Genomic DNA, 25,227 nt, shown 5'->3' on the forward strand with positions numbered 1-25,227 from the left:
ACCAATTGAAGAATAGAAAGCATATGGTCATCTCAATAGACGCAGAAAAAGCTTTTGACAAAATTCAACATCCATTTATGATAAAAACTCATCAGAAAGTGGGCATAGTGGGGGAATACCTCAACATAATAAAGCCTATATATGACAGGCCCACAGCTAACATCATACTCAATGGTGAAAAGCTGAAAGCATTTCCTCAAAGATCAGGAACAAGACCAGGGTGCCCACTCTCGCCAGCTTTATTCAACATAGTTTTGGAAGTTCTAGTCACAGCAGTCAGAGGAGAAAAGGAAATAAAAGGAATCCAAATGGAAAAAGAAGAAGTAAAACTGTCACTGTTTGCAGATGACATGATGCATTACATAGAAAATCCTAAAGACACTACCAGAAGACTACTAGAGCTCATCAATGAATTCGGTAAATTCGCTAGATACAAAATTGACATACAGAAATCTGTGGCATTTATATACACTAATAACAAAATATCAGAAAGAGAAATTAAGGAAACAATTCCATTTACCATCGCATCAAAAAGAATAGAATACCTAGGAATAAACCTACCTAAGGAGGCAAAAGACCTGTATGCAGAAAACTATAAGATGCTGATAAAAGAAATCAAAAACAACATAAACAGATGGAAAGATATACCATGTTCCTTGATTGGAAGAATAAATATTCTTAAAATGACCATACTGCCAAAGGCAATCCACAGATGCAATGCAATCCCTATCAAATTACCAATGTCACTTTTCACAGAACTAGAGCAGAAAATTCTAAAATTTGTATGGGAACACAAAAGACCCTGAACAGCCAAAACAATCTTGAGAAAGAAGAACGGAGCTGGAGGAATCAGGCTCCCTGACTTCAGACTATACTACAAAGCTACAGTCATCAAAAGAGTATGGTACTAGCACAAAAATAGACATACAGATCAGTGGAACAGGACAGAATCTAGCCCAGAAATAAACCCACACAGTTATGGCCAATTAATCTATGACAAGGGAGGCAAGAATATACACTGGAGAAAAGACAGTCTCTTCAGTAAGTGGTGCTGGGAAAAGTGGACGGCTACATGTAAACAATGAAGTTAGAACATTCTCTAACACCAAATCCAAAAATAAACTCAAAATGAAGTAAAGACCTAAATGTAAAACCAGATTCTATAAAACTCCTAAAGGAAAGCATAAGCAGAACACTCTTTGACATAAATAGTAGCAGTATTTTTTTGGATCTGTCTCCTACAGTAATAGAGATAAAAACAAAAATAAACAAATGGGACCTAATCAAACTTAAAAGCTTTCGCACAGCAAAAGGCACCATTAACAAAATAAAAAGACAACCTATGGACTGGGAGAAAATATCTGCAAAAAATGCTACCTACAAGGGATTAATTTCCAAAATGTACAAACAGCTCATACAGCTTAATACCAAAGAAAACAAACAACCCAATCAGAAAATGGGCAGAAGACTTAAATAGACATTTCCTCAAAGAAGACATACACAGGTGGCCAACGGGCACATGAAAATATGCTCATCATCGCTAATTATTAGAGAAATGCAAATCAAAACTGCAATGATATATCACCTTACACCAGTCAGAATGGCCGTCATTAAAAAGTCTACAAATAAATGCTGAAGAGGGTGTGGAGAAAAGGGAACCCTCTTGCACTGTTGGTGGGAATGTAAATGGATACAGCCACTATGGAGAACAGTATGGAGGTTCCTTAAAAAACTAAAAATAGAACTACCATATGACCCAGCAATCCCACTACTGGGCATATATCCTGAGGAAACCGTAATTCAAAAAGAGTCATGTACCACAATGTTCATTGCAGCTCTATATACAACAGCCAGGACATGGAAGCAACCTGAGTGTCCATCAACAAATGAGTGGATAAAGAAGATGTGGCACATATATACAATGGAGTATTACTCAGCCATAAAAAGAAATGAAATTGAGTTATTTGTAGTGAGGTGGATGGACCTAGAGTCTGTCATACAGAGTGAAGGAAGTCAGAAAGAAAAATAAATGCCGTATGCTAACACATATATATGGAATCTAAAAAAAAAAAAATAGTTCTGAAGAACCTAGGGGCAGGACAGGAATAAAGACGCAGACGTAGAGAATGGACTTGAGGACGCAGGGAGGGGGAAGCGTAAGCTGGGATGAAGTGAGAGAGTGGCATGGACTTATATCTACTACCAAATGTCAAATAGATAGCTAGTGGGTAGCAGCCGTATAGCACAGGGATTATCAGCTCGGTGCTTTGTGACCACCTAGAGGAGTGGGATAGGGAGGGTGGGAAGGAGATGCAAGAGGGAGGAGATATGGGGATATATGTATATGTATAGCTGATTCACTTTGTTATACAGCAGAAACTAACTCACCATTGTAAAGCAATTATACTCCAATAAAGGTGTTAAAAATATATATAAAGGAAGCAGTGGCCACTGATACAGCTGACAGAGTTCGGTTCAAAAAGAGAGTAATGTATTAAAAGCCTACTATTAGTGCCAAGCTGAATTCTTCATTATGGAAAGACAGGGATGGTTCGAGCTGTCACAGACGGCTTCATTGACCGAGTCATTTATCTGGGGGAGGTGGGCTAGTTGTAAAATGATGTGTGTATTTTCGGAACCATCTTCCTGGATTCAAAATGTTAGCAAATCCTTTTGGCTTTGGCAGTTTTACATCAATATTTCTCACTGGCTTTGTTTTCTGACCATTAACAATTGTTGTACATAGAGGATAAGTGATGACCCTAACTTAAAATAGTCCATTCTTTATTCATTCGTCCTTTACCCAGCCACTTCAGAGAAAGAAAAGCAGTTTGTGGTTAGCTATCAAGAATAAAATCTGGGGACTTCCCTGGTGGTCCAGTGGTTGAGACTTCACCTTCCAGTGTGGGGGGTGTGGGTTCGATCCCTGGTCAGGGAACTAAGATCCCACATGCCTCGGGGCCAAAACCCCAAACATAAAACAGAAGCAATATTGTAACAAATTCAATAAAGACTTTAAAAATGGCCCATAAAAAAAAAAAGAATAAATCTGGATTTTCACAAGTAAGTAGTGAGTCTGGCTCTCTAAACATCATTAAAATGCCATATAATCCTGTGGTGTACGCATATATAGACATATTTCTTTCATCTTTACAATTATTTGTTATAAAATGGTGATAGAGCTTCACTGGCTCATACTGTAAAGGCAAATATGCCTATAAATGACCCTAATAAATATGTCGGAATGGGAATCTTGGCAGTTACTTCTGTAGGAGCAGTTATTACCTCCCTCTTTCTTTTTCTCCTCCACATTTTTTTGCTAGGAAGTAGTTAGGAAACTTGTTCTGAATTGTTTGGCCAAAGCTAGATAAATAGTTGAAGCAAGTCAAATTACGAGTTGTGGACCCTAAGTTGATCGTATTCCAGTTGTCATAGAGCCTTGGGTTGGAATTGAATGAGTCAAATGTCTAAAGCAACATTTTGTGAATTTCAGAGTGTCAATTTTGTTTGTTTTTCACAGTGTGGAACAGATCACACTTAGCCAAAAGGCAAAAGAAAAACAAGTTCGAATTTATGAAAGTATCACAGTATAATCCATTGTACTTTGTGTTTGTTTTAAAAGGTAAATCTTTTCAACAGGAAATAGAATCAAAGATATTTCCATGACCCTTTATACACATACTGAGCTCTGGAGTTATGATTTTCATAATAAAAAGACTTTCCTTTGCTAATCAACATAATAAAGGGGACATAGACACAGAGACTAGTGTTACTAAACATTTTAAAATCTGATTTTCATTTTCTTCATATAACTATCATCATAGGCAGAAATTTACCTAAAAACATATTTGCAGTTATCGACATCATAACTTTTAGGTAGTACAAAATCAACAACTGGGGAGGAGAAAATGAAATTTCCCTGAAATCCTAAATCGGTTCTAACCTCTTCTCTTTTGTGTGCATGCACTTAATTCTCAGAAAAACTTCCGGTAGAGGCCAAGCTACCATGGTACAAACAAGCTCAAGAACTTGAAGAAGGAGCTGCTGTGTCAGAAGAGCCCTCGTAAGTTTTCAGCCATGCGTTGTTGTGCTTATGAAGCTGATTGGTTTAAAGAAAGCAGTGTCTTGCTGATGGTGGCTTTCATGGGTTCTGAGCTAAGTGTACTCGTCTTACCAAGGGAGGAATGAGGCTTCGGGGCTGTCAAATTGGAGATTTATCAGTTTCATAGTGTTTCTCAAAACATGATTGCTCTCTAAATCTTTTCAGTTATGAACTACGAAAATGAAAGTGTAGTGCCTACCCTCTTCTCCAAAATCTGACCTCCTGTTTTCTTTTGCCAAGAGGCCAAAGGTGAGAAGGTCCAGGCTGCATCTGATGATGTAGCGCAGATTTGATGTGAAAGCCTAGGCAGTTTTTTATACTCGTTATCTCCCAGCTTTGCAGTATAGCCACTCACAAAAATGAAAGGGTAAGTGAAATATATCTGAGGTCAAAGGAAGCTTATTAGCTTTTCTTTTCCCTTTCTTGCTGGGATTGGTATCAGATGGATACCAGGTCTTTGCCCCACTTGATCAAGGTCCCACACTGGCTCGGTCTGATCAAGGCCATGAAATCTGTAAGACCACTAGGCACAGATTTTCCAGATACTTCAGGAGAGGAAACAAGGAAGAGAGACAAACTTAAGTTGGTTGATTGATTGACCAATAACTGTATATTGATTCAACTGCAATACACTGATAGGCCTCTCTGCTACATCATTTTTAAAAATACAGGAAAGCACTTTATTGATGAATTTCATCTATGACCAAAGCAGTTTCTCTGACTGATGATTTTCTAGATTAATTTATTTAATACAAGTACTAGGCTCAGTGCTATGCATTGGTACCTAAGATATGTTATGTTACCCACCCTCCAAGAGCTCACAGTATAGCATTCAGGATACAAAATGGTTTCCAAATTCAACCTGTAGTTTAAATTTTACTAAATATAATATATAAATTAAGATTATAATTTATATATTCAAAAGCAATTTAGAACCTCTTCTGAGTCATCCTGTTTGAATCTAAATCTGATATGGTTTGCCAGAACACGGATTGTATTCTGAATCACACCCTAAACATCAAGAGATTGAAGAAGAAATCCAAAATGCAGATTGGTAAAATGACCAAAGTTCATGTGTAAAAAAAAATGGTACTTGGTTTCACAGAAAAATGGTTTATATATAAGGTAACACATTTCTTACTTAAAAGGATAAGAAGCAAAACATAGATTATTTCTGTATCATAAAGTTGCTACAGCATTTTGTTTGCAACTTCTTTGAGAAAAGGCTTTAAGAAAAAGCAGCTAGCCACTGCAGAACTTTAGAGGAAAGGCAGTGGTTAAAGATATAGCGCAACTTTTATGTGACTATATAAAGGCTTGAAACTTTCTGTTTCTCTCCTGCCAGTACCTGGCTTGACAGACCTTCTTGCTGCTGGAGAGGAAGGAAGCAGTTCATTTTAGAGGGGTATTAACTCTTGAATCCGCTAAGGGGTCCTATTTAAGGCACAGAAAGATGCCACGTAATTGGAGCTAGTTACTCCTTATACGTATTCCTAGATTCAATACATTTAAAGCCAGATAGGTATTATTTTACCTACGTAAACTCTGCTCTCCCGTACATTATATTTTGTCATTTGGTCTAAAGCGTAATTCTGGGAGTAATATTGCATTATGACCGATGTTAAATAATATGACAAAGTTTAAATTAGATCAAAACACCTTATACTAATAATTAAAAGTCTTCCTCTTTATTAGATACCTCTCAAATGAAAGCTGTAAGTAGAGTTTAATGCTTCTGCAGAAGCATCACATAGACCACATTCAACTATAATTTGTAATGAGTGTTTTCCACTAAAACTCTGATTAAGATGCATTATGCGTAACTTTGATCTTAAGAAAATCCCTAAAGTAGTAAACACATAGTTTTAACCATTGAAACTATAGCCATCTATTAGATTATTAAATTTTACTCTTGGTGTAGTGGAATTGCCATTTGGCATGATTAATCTGAATTGAAGTTGATTGTAATTGGAGTGCCGGGTAAAGGAAATATGTATACTGTTATGCTCAGAACAATAATTACTTTTATACAAAAATGAAATAAATGACAGCTGTAGAATAAGGTCATGAAAGGTATGTGGTCTGCACATTTTAATACACTTTACTGTTTACCACACTGAACCCTAGGAAAGGTCCTACGTGTAACATTATTTTTTTTAACTGATTTTGAATTTTAAAAACATAATTTTGAAGGGTCTTAATTCTTTTTTTAAAACCACACAGACTAGTTTCTGAATGTATGGAACAACCTATAATTACTCTCCATAGTATAATGAAAAAATGATACGCTGTCAGCAAGGCTTTCCTTCCCCCCCACCAAAGAGACTCACATTGCTTAAATTATATAGTAATGTTTAGAAGCTGTGGTTGTCACTTCTGAACTAATACAGAGAAGAGAAGCGAGAACAGTGGTCCAGGACTATTATCTCTTGCTTTGGCTCCAGTTAACATGGAGAGTTCTGTAATAAAACAGCAAATAGCATTTACTGCCCCTTATGTAGAATAAAAATATTATCACCAGCCTGTCTCATTAAATACTATGGGGAAATCAGTAGCTTAAAATCTTTAGTATATGGAGATACCATTATTGAATGTCAGATTCTTTTGGTAAGCCCAAAATGAAAAAAAAATTGGGCTTATCACTGTAGCCAAAAATACGTTTGAAAGCAACCACTCTAAGACATGTTTAGAAGAAAACTATAGTGAAATACTGAACTGCCAAGACATAACTAAAACTTTATAGAACAGAAGTATGTTACATATTCCGCTAAACTAAACGCCATGCAGAAGGTACAAATACAGTTATTAGTCTCATAGAGTAGCTGAAATAAATATCAATAGTGGGTCACGTGATAGTAATGACCTTACTGTTGATGAGATTTATCTTATGAAGCTGCAGCTTCATTTATAAATGCTTTCAGACACTGTCTTTTCCTCAGCAAAGACCTGGGGTTTTTTTTTTACAGTGTATTCGATTCCTGCGGCACAAAGGTAGGAACGTTGTGATGAGTATATTTTCTTGATCTGCAGAAAATGCCTTCTTAACCCACTTGTGGGAGTCCTGCACTCTAAACTGACTTTTCACTGGTGGCCATAATTCGCCTTCATCCACACACACGTTTTGATCAGGTTTTCCTGACAACCCACATCAAGAATCTTTAAGCAGCTTTGTCTCTCTTCATTGAGCAGGGCAGCGTGAACAAGATCCAGCCCCAAACTGAGACTAAGGGATGGGAGGCTTTAGCTACTGAAGCTGATCAAGCACAGACAACCTTATAAATTCACACAGTAAAGTGAACTTGCGTCCAAGGATGTCAGCTGAGAAATCCATAGAAATCCCTGCTACGCAATTAACATGGAAAGAATTATGGTTTGAGATAGACTTGTACAAAAAAATAAGATTCTGGGAGAGTTGCATTTTTCTGAGGGTAACAGCAGTGCCATTCTACCACTAGAAAGGGGGAAACGGGAGAGGGACGGACAGAATCCTCTTCTGCTGTTATTCAAACTATGTGTTTTTGAATTTGCCTCCAGCTGATGAGAGTAATGTTAGATTTAGGACATGTCACTGAAATGCCAGCTGGTTGCTTCCACTGACCAATATATGGAAACAGCTTTCTAGGTATTTTTTAAACCCTCAAAATTTTACTTCTGTTTGGTGAGGGAGCAGAACTACATTGTGGTCATCCAATTATACTCATTAATCAGATAGAAGCTAAAGAAATCACTGACTTGATTTTGCATCTCCTGCTTTTATACCTTCCTTTCAGTCTTTGTTGGGACGTGTGCATGAACAGCATGCCCACTTCAAGCCAAGTACACAGCATGGCCACTTTGATAGCTTAATTTCTTGAGCAAAAATGAAACTATGGTGACTTCTAGGACCTGTCAAGACAGCTGTCTACTGCTACTGTAGTTAATCAGCTGGCCTTCTTAAAAAACCTGATCTGACTTGGAATAGGAAGAAGATTTTTCATTTTCTTAACTCCTTCAAGCCACTCACAAGCCACCCAATGCCCTAGAAGGTGATGGCGTGGGGGCTCTCGATGCCCTACCTTTCTCTTTCTAGACTTTCTGCTCTCTGAATCAAGTCATCCCAGGGAGAGGAAGGTCAGACTAATTGGGCATCTAGGGAAGTCAGGTCCACCCCAGAGTGATTTCAGTTGCCAGGAGTGCTTGGATGGCTCAGAACAAGTGACGGGAGACAGGTGATTCCCTTGGGTACACTTGACCAGCATCGCCATTTTAACTAGCCGTCCCTCCATCAAACCGCAGCATACACCAGGTGGAGACCCCTAACGGTGCTGTCCTTTCAAAGGTGGGATTGGGTGGTCCTCTGTGCCTTGATCTTACACTTAAAAAAATGTTGACTTATCTTATTAGATTTTTCGTGAACAGCTTTACTGCATGGTTAGGACAACATTTGGGGGCTGCGACACAATACCCAAGCCTTAAATGTATTGCCACAAATTACCTTGGTGTGAGCCATATTAAAAAGGAAGAAGAAGGAAAGCAAGTGGGCAGAAGGCAGAGGTAATATCTGGATGCCAGATGGCATCAGCTTAGTGATGGGGCTGATTCAGTAAGAGGCAAGGGGAAATTCCTGTCATGCATCTGTGTGAACAGAACCCACAAGGAATTAAGATACAGAAAGAAAAGCCAATGAGAGTCTCCATTGTGATCCTATAGTCATTAAATGGTTCGTTTACCTTGGTGAAAATAGTATTTAAATATATAATATTTAAGCTATATGTTTATATTAGTCCATATTTATATCCAGTAAGTTGTCTGAAAATGTGGATGGCTTAACTCAGTGGTTAAGAATGTGAATTCATACTTTTTTAAAGTGGTTAGGACTGTTAATTGTGTGACACGTGATTTTATATTTTCCCCCAAAGGATATTTAGGGAATCAAACACTGGTAATGGATCCAGATAGTTTTGCTGTTCATATCCTCAATACAAGGTGCCTCAAGTACATTCTCTTTGTGAATCTCAGGCCACAGAACATAAAAGGAAACATCTTCTATATAGAGAGAAACAGATATATCTCTTAGGAATTCAGAGTCACCTAAGATCAAGAAATGTAAACACTATTTGCAGATCATTAAACCCTCAAAAAGGATGTTCAAGCAGAACATGGCATTAGAGTTACGGGATAAAAAAGCACGAAAGCATTTAATTTTGATTTGGCACAAGGCGGAGTGAAAGCCTCATGCTGGCCAGACTGAATGAGCCCTTATCCCCATAACGATCGTGACCTCTCTCCTTTCCAACTCCTTCCTTTCTGGTCTCCCTGTCTACCCAGATCGTTCTTATCCCTTATATCCTCTGCAGATGCTTAATATGAATTCTTTGGCTGATTATGTATTTTAAATAACACTGGACCTGCTAATTGTTCACACCTCATAATGAAAGAAGCTGAATTCACTCTTAAGTCACCTGCTCTGGGCCAGACTTTGTGTCAAATGCAGGTACGGTGGTAAAAAGTAACCCAATAGTCCCTGCCCTCAAGGAACCACAGATAATTTCCTAAAATATGAAATTTTTTCAGGTACATCAGGCTGCCAACTATGTGAGTTGGTGAGGGGGGGTGAGTCTGTATATTTGTGTGCTCAAACAGGAATACAGCCCCGCTGGTATCAAAGTAAAAAGCACCTTAACTATCGATCAAAGCTACATGCATGGTAGCAGCATGCACAGTGGTGAAAAGTGTGGCCTCCAGGGACCGACCTCCTGGGTGTGAATCATGGATCCCCCAACAGTAAGAGGGAACCCTGACAAATCACTTAACCCCAGAGACCTTAATTTCCTCATTTGAGAAACGAACATAATGGTATCTATATCACAAGGCTATTTAGAGGATTAAGTTATGTGTAAAGTACCTGGTATGCAGAAAACTCTGTTTAGGTGTTAACTGTGGTTATGATTGGACCTTTTCCAGCATCATTCATCTTCTTAGAGAATATTTAAGTAAGTAAAATTGTATAATAATTACTCATTTACAAATGGAGAAATTGAGGCAGGTCTTATCTCTGCCTCATACATGTCGTATCATGTGGCATGTGAGAGAACCACAGGTAACCCCAAATAACCCCAAATTCAACTAGTGGTTCCCCAGCTAGCACCACCTTCCTGTGTCTCCTCTTTGAAGACTCACTTGTAAGAGGCACACTTTGAATTTAGGCGAGAATTTATCCTAAGGGACAAGGGTTAGTTACCTTTATTTGAACTAAAAGAAATCTATAGCAAATGGCAAAAATTAATAAGGAAAGTTTAGAAAATGCTCGGATGGAAAAGCATCCTCTTTCAACTCTGAGTTACGTCCAGTTGATACCCCAAGCTTGCTCCCGGCATGCACAGAGACAGAAAAATCAATAACAGATTCAAGAGAGCAGACAGAGCCATTTTTATGTAGTCATTAGAAAAGCCTTTCTTGCAAACCAAGAAGTTCTACATTTGTCAGCCCCTCCTACTGTCTCCACTTAATGCTCAGTCTGGAGCTACTTTCAGAACTAAATCTGAACTACTGCTCAGCTGAGCCCTAGAGAGTGGCAAAGACAAATTAATGGGATCCTTGTGTGCCAAAATACAGTATGGACCCTGTCACCACCAATATATGTTAAGTCCATTAAGGTCATTTTTAATGAACTGAACTTTTCTTTGGAAAGCTTTGCCAAACTTGTTGAATTAAGGGAAAGAAACCTTTACAAAATTGCAAGATAAACTAATTCCACTCCATGTGAAGAAGAAATGGTTCATGACAAGTATTCTGAGTTTACAATATTTTAGATTTTTCTCCAAGTCAGAGAAAATAATATGCATGAAAATCTACATTCTTTTATTAAGCTAAGAACTCCAAATGCACTAATAACATTGTAAGCTATAATGGCATTTTAGTTCCTGGGATATGGCTTTTTAACTCATCAGACTAGCCTTAAGGAAAACCAAACTTTTAAATCATGTTCTGTTCACGTAGGTCGGAAAAGCAACGGAGAGAAAGATGGTCTGAAACGAGTGTCGTAGCCTCATTTTTCATTGGTGGAGAGTGATTTGGCTCCATTGTATCTTCTCATACAGTTAAGGGTCTGTCTTCTCTTTTTCCCAAATCTCTGTGTGTAATGAGTTTTAAAGAGTGGGCTCCTCTAAACTAGGAACAATTCCATAATGCTCCAGAGTCTTCACTGTTGGGTGGCTGGTTGTGTAATAAGGCAGTGTTAGACCAGAGTCATGTATAAATTACTGAAGGCATCCTCTGTCTCAAAGCTGCCCCAAATCCTTTTATTCTGTAAAGCAGCATTTTTATTGAGATTTAACATAAGTATGATAGACACAGAACTTAAACTTGTCTCAAGCTACATGATAACCCAAACCCCGTCAAGATGAATCAAGGCCAGCACATACTGCCCAAAGGCAGCTATAAGAAATAAAAATAAATAAACCCATGATAGCTACTAAATCTGGGCACAATCACCTTTTGAAAGACCATAAGAAACTTCTAAAACAGGAAAATGGTTTCAGATTTTCCATGCCAATGCCTGGAACTTAAAAGTATGATTTAATTTCTTTGAAGTTTTAGGCTATTGCCTCTTTATCTAGCTTGGTTTCAACCTCTGGAGACAAGAATAAGCCCAATATCAAATCACTCATGACATCAACCCTTACCCTCCTATTTACCCACTCACTTATTCATTTGAAAAAAAAAATGTATTTTTGAGCACCTATTCTGTGAAGTTCTACCTTCATGGAGGTTTGGTCTAATAAATGAGATGGTTATTCCATAAAGATTCACACTGGATTATCAAAAACTGATCGCTGTTATAAGAAAATGAAGAGGTTCTGTCAAGAGTCTGACAGGGGCCCCCAAAAGGTCTGGGAGTCAGGGAAGTCTTCTTTGAGAAGGGACATGTCAGCTGAGACCTGTAGGGTGAGCGGAAGTTATTCTAAGCTGAGAGAAGGGAGGAGGGTCATCCAGAGAGTGATCCACACATGCCAAAACTCTGAGTCAGGAAAGAATTACACACATTTAAGCAAGTGAAGGAAGACTAGTGTGTCTGGAAGCTAGTGACTGGGCGGGGGGTGGGGAGAATTGTAGGAGATGAAGATGGATAATGGCATGATATAAACCTGGGTAAGGAGTTTGGCTTTGTTTCTGGGTATAGCAGGAACAATGAAAAGGTTTACATTTTAAGAGCCCCCTGGCTACAGCATGAAGAAAGCATTATTAAGAGCTAACAGAGGAAGAAAACAGACCGGTGGCTATTGTGGTAGTCCAGGGGAGAGCAGATATTAGCATCAATGATCCGGCTTACATGGCAGCCTTAGAGCCAGGACAATGAGGTGGTAAAGAGCATGGATTCTATAGTAAATGGCCATGGTTTGAATCTTGACTCTGCCATTTATTTAGCAGTATGACCTTGGGAATATCTGTGTCTCAATTTTATCATCTAGAAATTGGGATGAAAATATAATTGTTAAAATATAATTTATTTTTGTTAAATATATAAGTTGTTAAAATATTTTCAGAAAGGTAAAATCGTGATTTATAAATATAAAATGAGCACTTGTCTAACTTTTTATTTAACTCATGAATTATGACAGAATCAATAAGATGTTAAAACTAGTTCTAATGTGAATTGGATTTAGAAAAGTTTATATTTTCTATCAGACAAAATTATTTGCATTGACATGAACAGAAAAATAAGTTCCGTCGCTATGAACGAGAAACATCTACATCATCACTAGCTCTCTGCAAGGAAACTTTCATCTCCATGGAGTTGCAAAATAGACTAGCCAAAGACAGAGACTCACACTTCCATAGAATTTGACAGCCCCTGAAAGTCTGCTAGTAATCTTGTTTGTCCATATCACAATGACAGTACCCATCTCCTAACAGTGTTATAATGAGCTAATATATAGAAATGCTCAAAACATATCAGTGAACGTTAGCTATTATTGTTGTGCTTGTTGCTGTTATTATATCAAGGTGGTAGTAGTCGAGATGGAGAGAGGTAAATGAATGTCAGATACATTTTTGAGGCAGAATTAATAGAATTTGGGAATCGTTTCAAAGTGAGGAACTAGGGAAAATGAGGAGTCAAGAATCACTCCTGATTTTTCATGTGAGCAATTAGCTACCCAGTTGAATCATTTGCTGTGATGGAGAAGGTTGGAAGAGGAATCGGATGCTAAGAAAGGGAATCAAGAGTTCCATTTTGGACACTTTAAGTTGGAGGTACCTTTGAAATATCCAAGTGAACATGCCACTCAGGAGAGATGTCAATGTGTACCGGCTAAGAGCATGAAACCTTACTAGGTGTGTGGCTTATATCTCAGTTTCCTCATCTGTATATTAAATGGAGATAATAATAATTCTTTTCTCATCAGGTTATTGTTAGGATTTAACAACATTTATTTATAAAGCACTTAGAAGTGAGGCTGACACATAAGAAGCACTGCATAATTTTTTGATAAATAGATTGTGTTAAATTAACGTTTATTCCCTCCAAAGAGTAAAATGGCTTGCTATCCCAAATCTTACTTTAAAAAAAAAGTTTCGATATGAAGCTCAGACAAAAGGTATAGACTGGAGGGTAAATACTTAGAAGTTGCCTGTACTTTGGTGGTATTTGAAACCAAGAATCATTGGTGAGCACATCAGAAGACCGCACCAAACTGAGCCTTCAGGCACTGCAATATTTAGAGTTTGAGGAGAGGAGAAGGATCTAGAAAAGGAGCCTGAGAAGGAAGTGACCAGAAAAGAAAAACAAAAACCTGGAAAGCTTGGTGTCATGTAAGTCAAGGAGAAAGTAATTCAAGAAAAAAGGCACAATCAGGTGTGCTGGATGCTACCGGCAACAAGATGACTGAGCCCTGGATTTGTCGGGAAGAGAAGACAATGTGGGACCAATACTCTTAAACATTTATTATCAACTGTCTTTTTTCTGGCTTTTCCCTTATTGTTAAAGAAGAACAACATCCCGATGGTCAAGAGGGTCCCTCCTTTAGTAAGATTCCTGCTAATATCTTTTTTTATTTATTTATTTTTTGGCTGCATTGGGTCTTAGTTGTGGCACGTGGAATCTTTCGTTGTGGTGCACGGGCTCCAGAGCACGTGGGCTCTGTAGTTGCAGCACGTGGGCTCTCTAGTTGTGGTGCACAGGCTCAGTGGTTGCGGCACGCGGGCTTAGTTGGGTTCTTAACCACTGGACCACCCGGGAAGTCCCATCCTTCTAATATCTTGTCTGGAACCATATTAGAGGAAGCTGGGTCAGACCTACAAGATGAGTTTAACAGAGTACTCAAATGTACAAGGTACTAGGCTTTGAAAGAGCCCAGTCATCTCTGGCTCGTTGGAACTTGGAGAGAACTCTGATCTCCTGCAGCATTTCCTTCTAGTACAGCAGTCTCTTTGAAAGGAAAATGTGCTCTTTAATGCAGTCAGCCTTTCTTCCCCCACTTCCAGCACTGAGCATTTCCACAAGAAAGCCATTGAGGCATTCTTGCCAAGGCCAGCTGCCTCTCAAAGAACCCAAAAGGGCAACACTATCCTGAGAAAAAGAAGTCAACTACTTGGAAAATGCCACTAAATATTGCTGTCCCAGGACTGCCTTAGAATGTTATGGAATTGGGTCCTTCCTTCACATCACTGGCTAGCGGCACTAGACGGGGCAGTCACTGAATTTTTTTTTTTTTCAAATAATTGTATTGGTGACTGTATCAAAATTGTCATTTGTTTTGTCATCTTAATTTCTAGAACCATTCTATTCTTGGTTATGCTACTAGGTACCTTACAGTGCTGAAGACCCTCACAACTCAGGCGCGATACTTAAGGATGTGAGGAACGTATGAAAAAAAGTGGTGCTATTAGATGTTTTGCAGAGTGATGTCCTGGGCACCTTTGCAAAATTTTGCTTGGAGACTTCAATATGCATTTCATAACCAGCATGAATTATTTGCAATTCCAGAGACTTGTAAGCTAACAGCTGCAGTTGAGAAATATTTTCATAATTTCACATTCAGATCAAGTATCCTTGACTAAAAAGCTTTCACAATAAGTTAGATTCCCATTTATTTGGAATGATTTAGGTGTGGTTCTAAGTGAATGTAGAGGCATATTTTAGATAAGTGTTCTCTCAAAACTTTAATGCTTTAGCTATATATATATATATATATTAAAAGCTATAGAATTTATTTGTATTTCACAAGTTTTTCATGCACTTTCTTCATTTTTTTAATAGTTCTATGAAATTTTATCATGGACATAGATTCATATAACCACCACCACAATCAGGATACAAAACTGTTCCATCATCCCCCCCAAACTCTCACCTACTCTCCCTTTATAACCACTTTTCCCACAAACCAAGCCCCTAGTTGCTACAATGACAAAAGAATTCATAAATAAGTTTGATTTAAGAACCCAATGTCAGTGAATTAGATGTATATATTCATTAATGAAATTGTCTAGCTTTGTGTTGAAAAGCCAGTGGTTACTTCTCGTACAAACATGAAATGCAAAGCTAGCTATATTTTTAAATAATCATTTTAAGTTTGTCTTAGTGTGATGGATTTTTTTTTTTTAGTATGATGGATTTTATAAGTAAATCACTTTAAAACTCCTAGAGTGATTCAGTTAAAGAGTTGCCTGCCCTTTGTAACATTCCAAAGGTTTTTTGTTTGTTTACTAGTTTGGAGGATTTTTTTTTAAAACATCTTTCCTTTTAATTTCATTGAGGGACATTGAATAAATCACTAAGTAGATGAAAGAATGTGTTTCCCTTTCCCTCTCCTAGTTCCTTTCCCACCCAGCAGCAATTATTTTTTTCTCATAGATCCAAATGCCTCTTCGATACAAATGCCCAAATGCCCAGCTAGGTTTAAGTAACTGCACCTTTTCCTAAAGATTTTACTGTCTCAAAGATTGTCCAGAATCAGGAGAAGAACCAACTCTTCAAAACTAAAGAAAAAGAATAGAGAAAGATTGAACTAAAAATAAGATGAGTTAATATGAAATGCCATTTTTACCAATGACGTATGATGAATTTTTTGTCCCCAAATGACATATTTATGTAAAAGACTTTCTGGTTAATTTGGCGTAGAATTACTTAGAGAGTATTTTATTTTTCCAATATACTCTTCTCCAGATCCCTCTGTGGCCACTGGTTAGGTGAGAAAATTTTAGAAAGGGAATAATTATTCTCATGTGCATATAAAATAAACATCTGTCAAAGATTGTATTTACCTCATTAATTAATGAAGAAACCAGGAATATGTTACAACCGACTTAAAGGAAATTTAAAAGAACCAAATATATTCAGGCAAATAAGAATACTGGAATGAATTTATAAGTAGATGCACAATGGGTCTATCCACAGGACAACCAATTGCATTCCACAAGACAATCTTCATTTCTATGGGAAAGAATCTCATGATCAATTTCCTGCAGTTTAAAAGTTGTAAGATAATTCACAGTCAATGAAAGATTTTAAAATTTTATAATAACTAGGAACAATGCACTGGACAGAATATTCAGTAATCTTTGGGGTCCCTTTTAAGTTTTTATAATTTTTTTCTACACTCTTCAGTTCATTCCCTCCTCTCCCCTCACCCTAACATCACCAAAAGAAAGAGGAAAAAGAAATCCACAACCCCTTTCAATTTATAACTCAAATGTTATAAGATTGAAAACTAAACAAAAGTTAAATATTTCTAATGTGATTTTCTGCAAGTTTCAACTTGCATTTTGAAACTAGAGAATGGGGTGAGGCTCCTAACAGCATCAAAAAAACACAACTATAGAGCTACTATATTGTGCTACTCTTTTTTTGAATAATCCCAATGATTTTTTTTTGAACAAGCACTCATATGAAAGGAGGAGAGAGGAAAGGAAGGGAGAAAAGAAAAAAAAATATCAGGCCATGTGTGTATAAAACTAGAGCTAAGTCTGGCTAATATCTGCAGTAATGTGAGACTAACCAAGAGCGAACTGTTTCTCTTTAGCATCATATTAATAAAGTAATAGTTTTTATTATTTCAGTCCACGCTTCTGACTCCGTAATAGCCACTAATAAACTAAACCACTTTGGGATTTTCCAGGTGAATTTGATTATCACTCTTTTCTATTTCGTAATAGGGACTGTGGTAATACCTCTAATTAAAGGATAAGTATTTTGGTAGTGAAATGAACAATGAATCTTGCAAACAGAAGACCAGAGAGAAACATAAATTACTTATTTGCCAGGGTTCTGTTCGTTTGTTTGTTTTATCCTGGAGATGGGAAAACTAAATGCAGAAATCATATCAATCATTTCTGAAGCTCAAGCCCACCTTTGAAAGAACTCACTTATCCAAGCCATTCTTCATCCATCTGGCAATAGTGCTGCTAACCAAAAGAATTTTTAAAGTACCCAAATTAAACTTCAATAATACACTGTACATCAAAACGATAAATATACTGATTTTTAAAAGACACATTGACTCCATTTTAAAGGTCCCACTTTAAAGGTTCTAACGCAGCAAGAACTACTCAAGATGCGTCTTCTAAACATTGCAGTTAAACCTCCTAGCTCATATGACTGCACTCTCACTGACCTTGCTTCCTCCCACTTGTGGCCAGAAAACTCAAGATAGTAAATACAGAGTTGGGAGATCTAGGGATATGGGGGAAGGTTTCACATGAAAAACAGTTATTATTCATTTGGCCGTTTGCACTATTAGATATTTTTCTTTTGAAATACAATCTCCTGCCTTCAGTGAGAGAGAATAGTATATCATCCAGTGTATGCACTAGAGATATTAGGATGACTGCCAAAAGACAGCACCACTTAAAGACCAAATTGTTCTTAATTGGTGTGAACTTGATGAAGACCTAAGGGTAGTGGGTTGGGAGATAAGCCAGTAAGGCTGTTTGACACTTGATAAGGTTCTCACTTGGGAGACATAAAGTAGATTAACCCTAAGTATCCCGACAGTCAAAAATACACACACGCACCCTCACGCACATATCTCTTTACTTTGTTCATTTAGATGCTACTTTAAAGTAAACAAGTCTCAATCATTGCAGTGAGTTCATGGGGCGTCGGTAGCACCCCTTTTCTACTTAGTGTGCTTTTGGTGTATCTTCCCAGTCCTGGAGAGAGAACAAATGCAAAGTGATTCATGTTATAGGCAAGGAGAGCTGAGGGTTTCATTTGTGCAGCCTTTATGTTCTAGATTTCATCTGGGACTCACTTTTTATCTAGGAGATAATCCATAAACAAATCAGTTTAGCTACTTGTCATAAGTTTATATATATAGGAAAAAGATGGAAACAGAGGTTATTGCAACAACAAAGCTTCACAAACATGGCCCACAAAGACTAAAATCTTCCTTATCTGGCCCTTTACGGAAAAAGCTATTTGAGACTTGGTCTCTTGGAATAGTCACTGAAGAGGGCTATTATAGCTGACAGAACAATAATCCTTCCTGTATGGGAAAAGCTAATAGGGTGCCATTCTTTCTGAGATCTTGTCATCTTCTTCATTTGAAAACAAAATTCAGGACCACATTATTAAACAAGCATTATTCATCACTATTGTCAAAGCTGGCAGACTTACCACTTGCTTCTAGGTTTCTCTTATACATAAAATAGTTTGGTATGTATTTTCCTTTCTGTCCACACCTGGGTTGTAAAGTTCAGTGCTTGTGTATTTGTTATGGTCCTTGTTCCAGGACTCAGGCAGATAGATGTGAAGGTGTAATAAGAGGGTTAAAATTATTTCGATTGCAGATTTTGGTTTTACATTCCTAAAAGACTGCTACAGGTAGCGTTATTTAAAGAGGGAAAGACATTTTAATCTTTTAGGATACTGTTTTCCCCACCACGTTCTCTAGGTGCCAGGAGATGGTTAGGAATTCAAAAAAGAAAGAGGGAGGTGACTCTATGATGAGAATTTCTTGGGAATAATTCTGGGTGATGCTTCTTCCCTCATGCACCTTCTTGACAAGGTTGTATGTGACCTTCGTTCACCCCTAGGGGATGGCTCTTCAAAGGAAACAAGCCTCAGGCCTTTCTTTTTTTTTTTTTTTTTAACATCTTTATTGGAGTATAATTGCTTTGCAATGGTGTGTTAGTTTCTGCTTTACATCAAAATGTAGCAGTTATATATATACACGTATGTTGCCATATCTCTTCCCTCTTGTGTCTCCCTCCCTCCCACCCTCCCTATCCCACCCCTCCAGGCGATCACAAAGCACCGAGCTGATCTCCCTGTGCTATGCTCAGGCCTTTCTTAAAGGGACTCCCTCCATGCCTCAGACACCATGGGTCTGGGTCTCCGGGCCAGTCCCCCTGCTCTGCACACAGCCCAGGCTCGGGCCCAGGCCACATCTTCGTTGTGCTTCTTCCAGTTTGAAAACTTGGATTGGTTTCCTGTTAGAATTTCAGTTTCCCTAAACTAGATAGGAACTATTTTCACTTGCTGAGATTTAATGCTATAACCTTCTTATCACTTCTTTCCTTTTCTGCCAAAGTCAAGGTTAAAGAGCCAGGTTTGCATGCCTCCTCAGCATGACTCCCTGTTCAAAAGCAGTAGGATCATGAAAAAGTAAATTTTTTTTTAAAATTCCAAAGTCCTTTCTCCAGATTATTATACTAACTTTGTAAAAATGTTAGTGGTTCCCTCTGGGCTTTTTTTCTCTAGGCACTTCTCAAGGTCATTGCAGATATGGCCATTGTTGATTAGTGGGAGGAAAAAAGCCTTTTTGGAATTTGGATATTGTCCTACATTCTAGAGAAACTCAGAGAAAAACCAAGTTCTCCCTAATGTGGCTTTTCTCGGTGGGGAGGCGCTGGAGGCTGTTGAACAAACTCGTATGAATGCAGAGCCCCCTCGTTTACTGTGACATGCCTGTGGATTTAAATTTGTAGCAGGGCTTTTCTCTAGGATATAAAAAGAACCGCAGTCCAGACTAATTCAAAGAATGTGTGAGGAACAAGGCTCTGCTCCATTCTTGGAAACTTACAAAAAAAACCTCTTTCTCTTTCTGTATATAAATAAATCTTGGGAAGCACATTGAGCAGAAAAGCAAAGAAAGTTACAGAACCTGAAATTCAGACTAAAAACAAAACAAAAAAATACTTCCTTAAATATCTCTGAGGGCTGATTTTGTTAGAGTTTTTCGTATTAGTATTACTCTGCTGGAAGAATAGCCGGCATCTGCAGGAGGCACAAGTGCTGGGATTTAGATCGATAGAGAAGAAACCAATTCCCTGCTCCAAAGAGCTACCACTGTGGGTGCAAAGCAGGGAGAAAGCAGGTGGTCTGTGGCTGGAATGTCTTCCAGCTGGGGGTTCATATGACACTCACGAAGAAACCAATCCAGAAACAGTGGCAAGTGAGCTCATGAACTACACCGAAGCGCCCAACACAGGACAGGGTGGCTGAGCCCTGAGCACATCCTGGGACGGCACTGGGCCACGGTGGCAGGTGGGATGAGGACCCTCCCAGTACCCGCGGTCTCCTGTTTGGGGCTTCTCATCCTGTCCTCTTGTTTGCTTGCGGACTGCAGGTTCATCCCAGAGGCCTGGTCGGCCTGCACGGTCACCTGTGGTGTGGGGACCCAGGTGCGAATAGTCCGGTGCCAGGTGCTCCTGTCTTTCTCTCAGTCCGTGGCCGACCTGCCCGTTGACGAATGTGAAGGGCCCAAGCCGGCATCGCAGCGCCCCTGCTACGCAGGACCCTGCAACGGGGAGGTTCCTGAGTTTAACCCGGAAGAGACGGGTGGCCTCTTCGGTGGCCTGCAGGATTTTGACCAGCTCTACGACTGGGAGTATGAGGGCTTCACCAAGTGCTCCGAGTCATGTGGAGGAGGTAAGAAGGGGGCTCTGGCTCAGATCCTTGCCACCGTCTTGTCCTTTTTCTGTAACTTCTCTCTCTGCGTGCAACTGTGTCACGTGATTGCCTCTAGTCCAAGAATGATAAGTAGGGGGAGAAAGCCATTCTAAATGTAAAGCGGACTGAATGAAACACAGATGTATTTCTCTTTGGGCTTGAGCAGCTTTTAGACTGTCAGCTATGAGTAGCCATCACAAGTAATGCTTTTGCTTTTAGTTGTCATTCTGACGTTTTGCAATATATCTTAGCATATCTGACTGAGAAACAAAGTTGACACTGACCTGGCAATGCTCTCAACATTTACTTTTATTTATCTATGCCCTTGCCTCTGTGCATGTGGTATGAACCAAGACCCAAGATGACAAGCAGTTTGCTGTTCCCAAGGACAGGGTACAGCCAATCTGATTTACTCAGCTGATTCCCAAAGTAATATCTATTGACAAAGGGAGAGGGTGTATAAGGGCAATTATAACACTGTGGTTACCTAGAACTGGAAAGAATTTAAAGAATCCTGACCCCACTGCCATTTTATAGATGAGAAAACTGAGATACAGAGAAGCTGAGTGACTTTTTCAAGATCACACAGCTAGTGAGTGACATTTGGGACTAGGCCTGCTGTTCATTTCTCGGTCAAGGGTCTTTTCATCATACCTCACTTCTTTAAGCACTTAGAGAGTTCCTGAAGCTTTCTCATTGAATGAATATTATTTAAATAATGTTCAACGTTTCCATGTATATTGACCTGGTTCTCTTAGGTCTAGTTCGTGGTGATAACGGATTCAGTGATTTTTCTATTTCAGGTGTTAGTAATGGAACTGTAGTGGGAGAAGAAGGCATTTTAAATCAACAATCAATTCTTTAAGATTACGATCTTTTGTACCACTGTAGAAAATGCATTAGATGCATGTCAACACTGTCTCCCGTGTCTACTCCCAAGAGAGATTTTGATAGGTGAGGAAACGCTAGCTGATTTCCCATCAAATCCCTGTCACTGGCTATCAGTAACCCCTGTTGTCACACTGAGGATCTGCATTCCCAGCAAAGTTTCTTACTTAATTGGTATAAAAATATCTATATTAAAATTATTTCCCCAAACTGTTTTCTAAACCATGACATTTTGGAAACTCTTTTATAAAAGCATCTTTTCTCATTACTGGGAGTGTCAGAATACATGTGCCCAAATTGTTCATGCGTAGTTGAAAAGGAATGGAACAAGTACGAGCAGAGAAATCAATTTTCTCCATTAGGTCGCTTCGTAAGCATTTAATAGTCTTGACCTTGAGGTTCTCGTTTTGTTTCGAAGCCTTCCAATTTCAAACCATGGAGTTCTTAAGTGTTTTCGTGGAGAGCCTATTATTTTAAAACCTAGAATTTTCCATCTGATTCTGGAAGACAGTTTCTTGGAACTCCGCTAATCCATGTCCTGTGGTGCCCTCCACTCACAATGAGGACATCTTTTCTTCCACGCTTAATGAGGGAGAAGTATTAAATAAGCTTTGGTGATCTCCAAGCCCCAGCAGGAACTCAGAGGCCAGGTGGAAAGGACACAGCAGTGGCTACAGTTGCTTCTTTCCAACATAGTGAATGACTCAAGAGTTCAGATGGTGTGTGTTTATCTCCACTTTCCATGATCATATCCCCAATTTCCACGATCACCTGAATTGAACAATCACGATCTTTAGTCTAAAATGAATGTGCTTTGAAAACGATTATTTATGATCTCTCAGTTATGATTCTCAGCTATAAGTCAAGCCATGAACTTTATGAGCAGATGGGAAAAATGATGCTGTAATGGAATATATAAATGACCAGATACCTTTATCTTTAAGATTCTAACCATTCTGCTGATCAACCAGGGGTATAAAATTCAAAGCGTAGAGAGTATGTGGAATGTTTTTCATTTAAAAGGTTTTCAGAAGCTATTGATCTGGAAATAAGATTTGTATATTTCATACACAAATGATGTCAGCTTGTAGGAACTGAGCATCTTTGTATAACATAAAGTGTACATCATTTATATCCAGTTAGGTCTTTATCTGTCAACAACTGTGCACACTTACCTACAGTTGTGTCACTGTGCCAAGGTAATATATCTAAGCCTAAAATGTTAAAAGTTGAAAATTCCAAAGTGGTGAAAATACGCTCGGGTCACATGGTCCATATGATGCCCAGACACACTAAAAAATTATTTTGGTATACGGGATATGTATATTTTGAAGTCATTGTTTGGCAGTAACATTTTATGGTACTACCAACTTTGATCTTTCACTAAGATATAACCCACAAGGTTGAAGATATTTTTAATCATTCCTGCTGAAGCCAATCAAAAATCTGCAGGATTAACACATAGATTTTAAATCAATTTGGGGTTATAAGACCAGTCTAGCTAATTTTATTGTTTTTGCAACCTCAAGAGATGAAATTGGATAGACACAAAAGTAACCTTTCACCTAGCAGAGGTAGCAACCAGAAGGAACTAGTTAGTAATTTAGGCTGTAGTTGGTGGCTGCTTTTCCCCAAGCTGTCATCAAATATCATGTAACAACTTTACTGTTCTGGGAGATATAATCACTGAAAATCCCATTTTCTGGAAGATTGAAAGTGAGCCTAACCTGTTCAGATCTGTGTCCTGTTGTCTCACTAACATCTCCTGGTTATATTTTAATTTTCCATATGTGAACGGATAGGTGTAGTCAAGGAGAGTAGGTTTGAACCTGAACAGCTTTATTGACCTCCTAGATGGTAAAATCGACGTTAAAATCTAGCCGAAGGGGCTTCCCTGGTGGCGCAGTGGTTGAGAGTCCGCCTGCCGATGCAGGGGACACGGTTTCGTGCCCCGGTCCGGGAAGATCCCACATGCCGCCGGAGCGGCTGGACCCGTGAGCCATGGCCGCTGAGCCTGCGCGTCCGGAGCCTGTGCTCCGCAACGGGAGAGGCCACAACAGTGAGAGGCCCGCGTACCGCAAAAAAAAAAAAAAAAAAAAAAATCTAGCCGAAGGAAAACTTGAAATTGATTTCAGCAATTATAAAAGGTGAAATCCTGTACATCTTGCTCCCTTTTCCTTATGAGTCCTCTCCTTTTGCTTCTGTCAAGAAAGGAAAACTCAGAATCGGAAAGGACCATACATACACGTGTGTTCTGTGTTGGTTTAAAACGTCCTTCTCAGTGCAAAAATTAGCCCATTTGGGAAGTAGCACAGACTTGATGAGCTAACTTCTCACATCCCGGCCCGACTGCCCTGAGTCCAGTATACTGTGAACTGACAGGTGAAGTCTTCACACGTCTTCCCTCTCCAGCTTCCCACACCCCCATGCCAGGGCTGCTCCCTCACGCCACGTTGCTTCCTCCAGGCCCCCATTCCTTCCCACCGCCCCTTGGCCCAGATTGCACGCTCTGCTTTGGAATGCCCTGCCCTTTAGGCATCTCATTCATTAATACCACAAAAATTTCTTGTGTGTTGACCACAGGGCTGGTCCCAGATCCTCCTTCATTACGACGGAGCTCTGCCCTTAGCCTCCCGCACCCCCCATCTAGGAATGCTATGACAACTGACCCTGAATGCAGTGTTGCGGAGGCCGAGGGCATCCTTCTAGAAGACGTTAGATTAGAAGGTAGTAACTCTAGAACGCTTCTTAATCTCAGCATTTAACCAACCCGAAGGTGACTTTTATCCTGAGCTAGGATTATTGGCTGGGGTCATGTAAATGTGTTCTATGTATCTCAGAAGATTACCGATGTCATTTTAGAAACTTTAACCCTTGCAGTCCCATTCCATGCAGTCCTGAAAGGACCTCAGTTCTGTAAACAAGGATTTCACAAAGTGGAAACAGGTCACATTACTCATACACCCCCAATACATGCCCTGCCCCAAGCAAGCCTTTTCAAGTAAGGCAGGTGACAAAAGCCCTGTGGTCACTTCCTGCCTCAGGGATTGCCAACTCAAATTCATAAGCTTTTCAATAGCTGACTAAAGCCAAAATATATTTTATTTTAGAGTAACATTTAGAATCTCTGGAATATTACCAGGTAGACAAATGAATTGAAACCTTAATTTCAAACAGAATCACAGCTCTAGATTCTGTATGGAACAGTTCACCTCATCTAGCGCCTTGTCATCATGACCTTAATACTGCCAGACTGTTCTGGTGGGAAGTATCAATGAAGATATCAACAATTTCTTGTGAAGTGTTTTGCTATATCATCATACCATGAATTTCAAGTGGCTCACTCCAGCTGCAACCAGGAGGA

At 39.0% G+C, this 25,227-nt stretch overlaps 1 protein-coding gene across 1 annotated transcript in view; it reads left to right on the plus strand.

Moving 5' to 3' along the window:
* ADAMTSL1 (ADAMTS like 1) overlaps nucleotides 1–25,227 on the plus strand; it is a 453,014-nt gene that overhangs the window by 214,675 nt on the left and 213,112 nt on the right. The window contains exons 13-14 of the mRNA XM_024760471.1: nucleotides 3,979–4,063; nucleotides 20,653–20,954. Coding sequence (XP_024616239.1) covers nucleotides 3,979–4,063; nucleotides 20,653–20,954 — 387 coding nt within the window. The remainder of the gene's footprint in view (nucleotides 1–3,978; nucleotides 4,064–20,652; nucleotides 20,955–25,227) is intronic.

The sequence above is a fragment of the Neophocaena asiaeorientalis genome, unplaced genomic scaffold (genome assembly GCF_003031525.2).
Source record: "Neophocaena asiaeorientalis asiaeorientalis breed wild unplaced genomic scaffold, Neophocaena_asiaeorientalis_V1.1 scaffold174, whole genome shotgun sequence".
Taxonomy (NCBI): domain Eukaryota; kingdom Metazoa; phylum Chordata; class Mammalia; order Artiodactyla; family Phocoenidae; genus Neophocaena; species Neophocaena asiaeorientalis.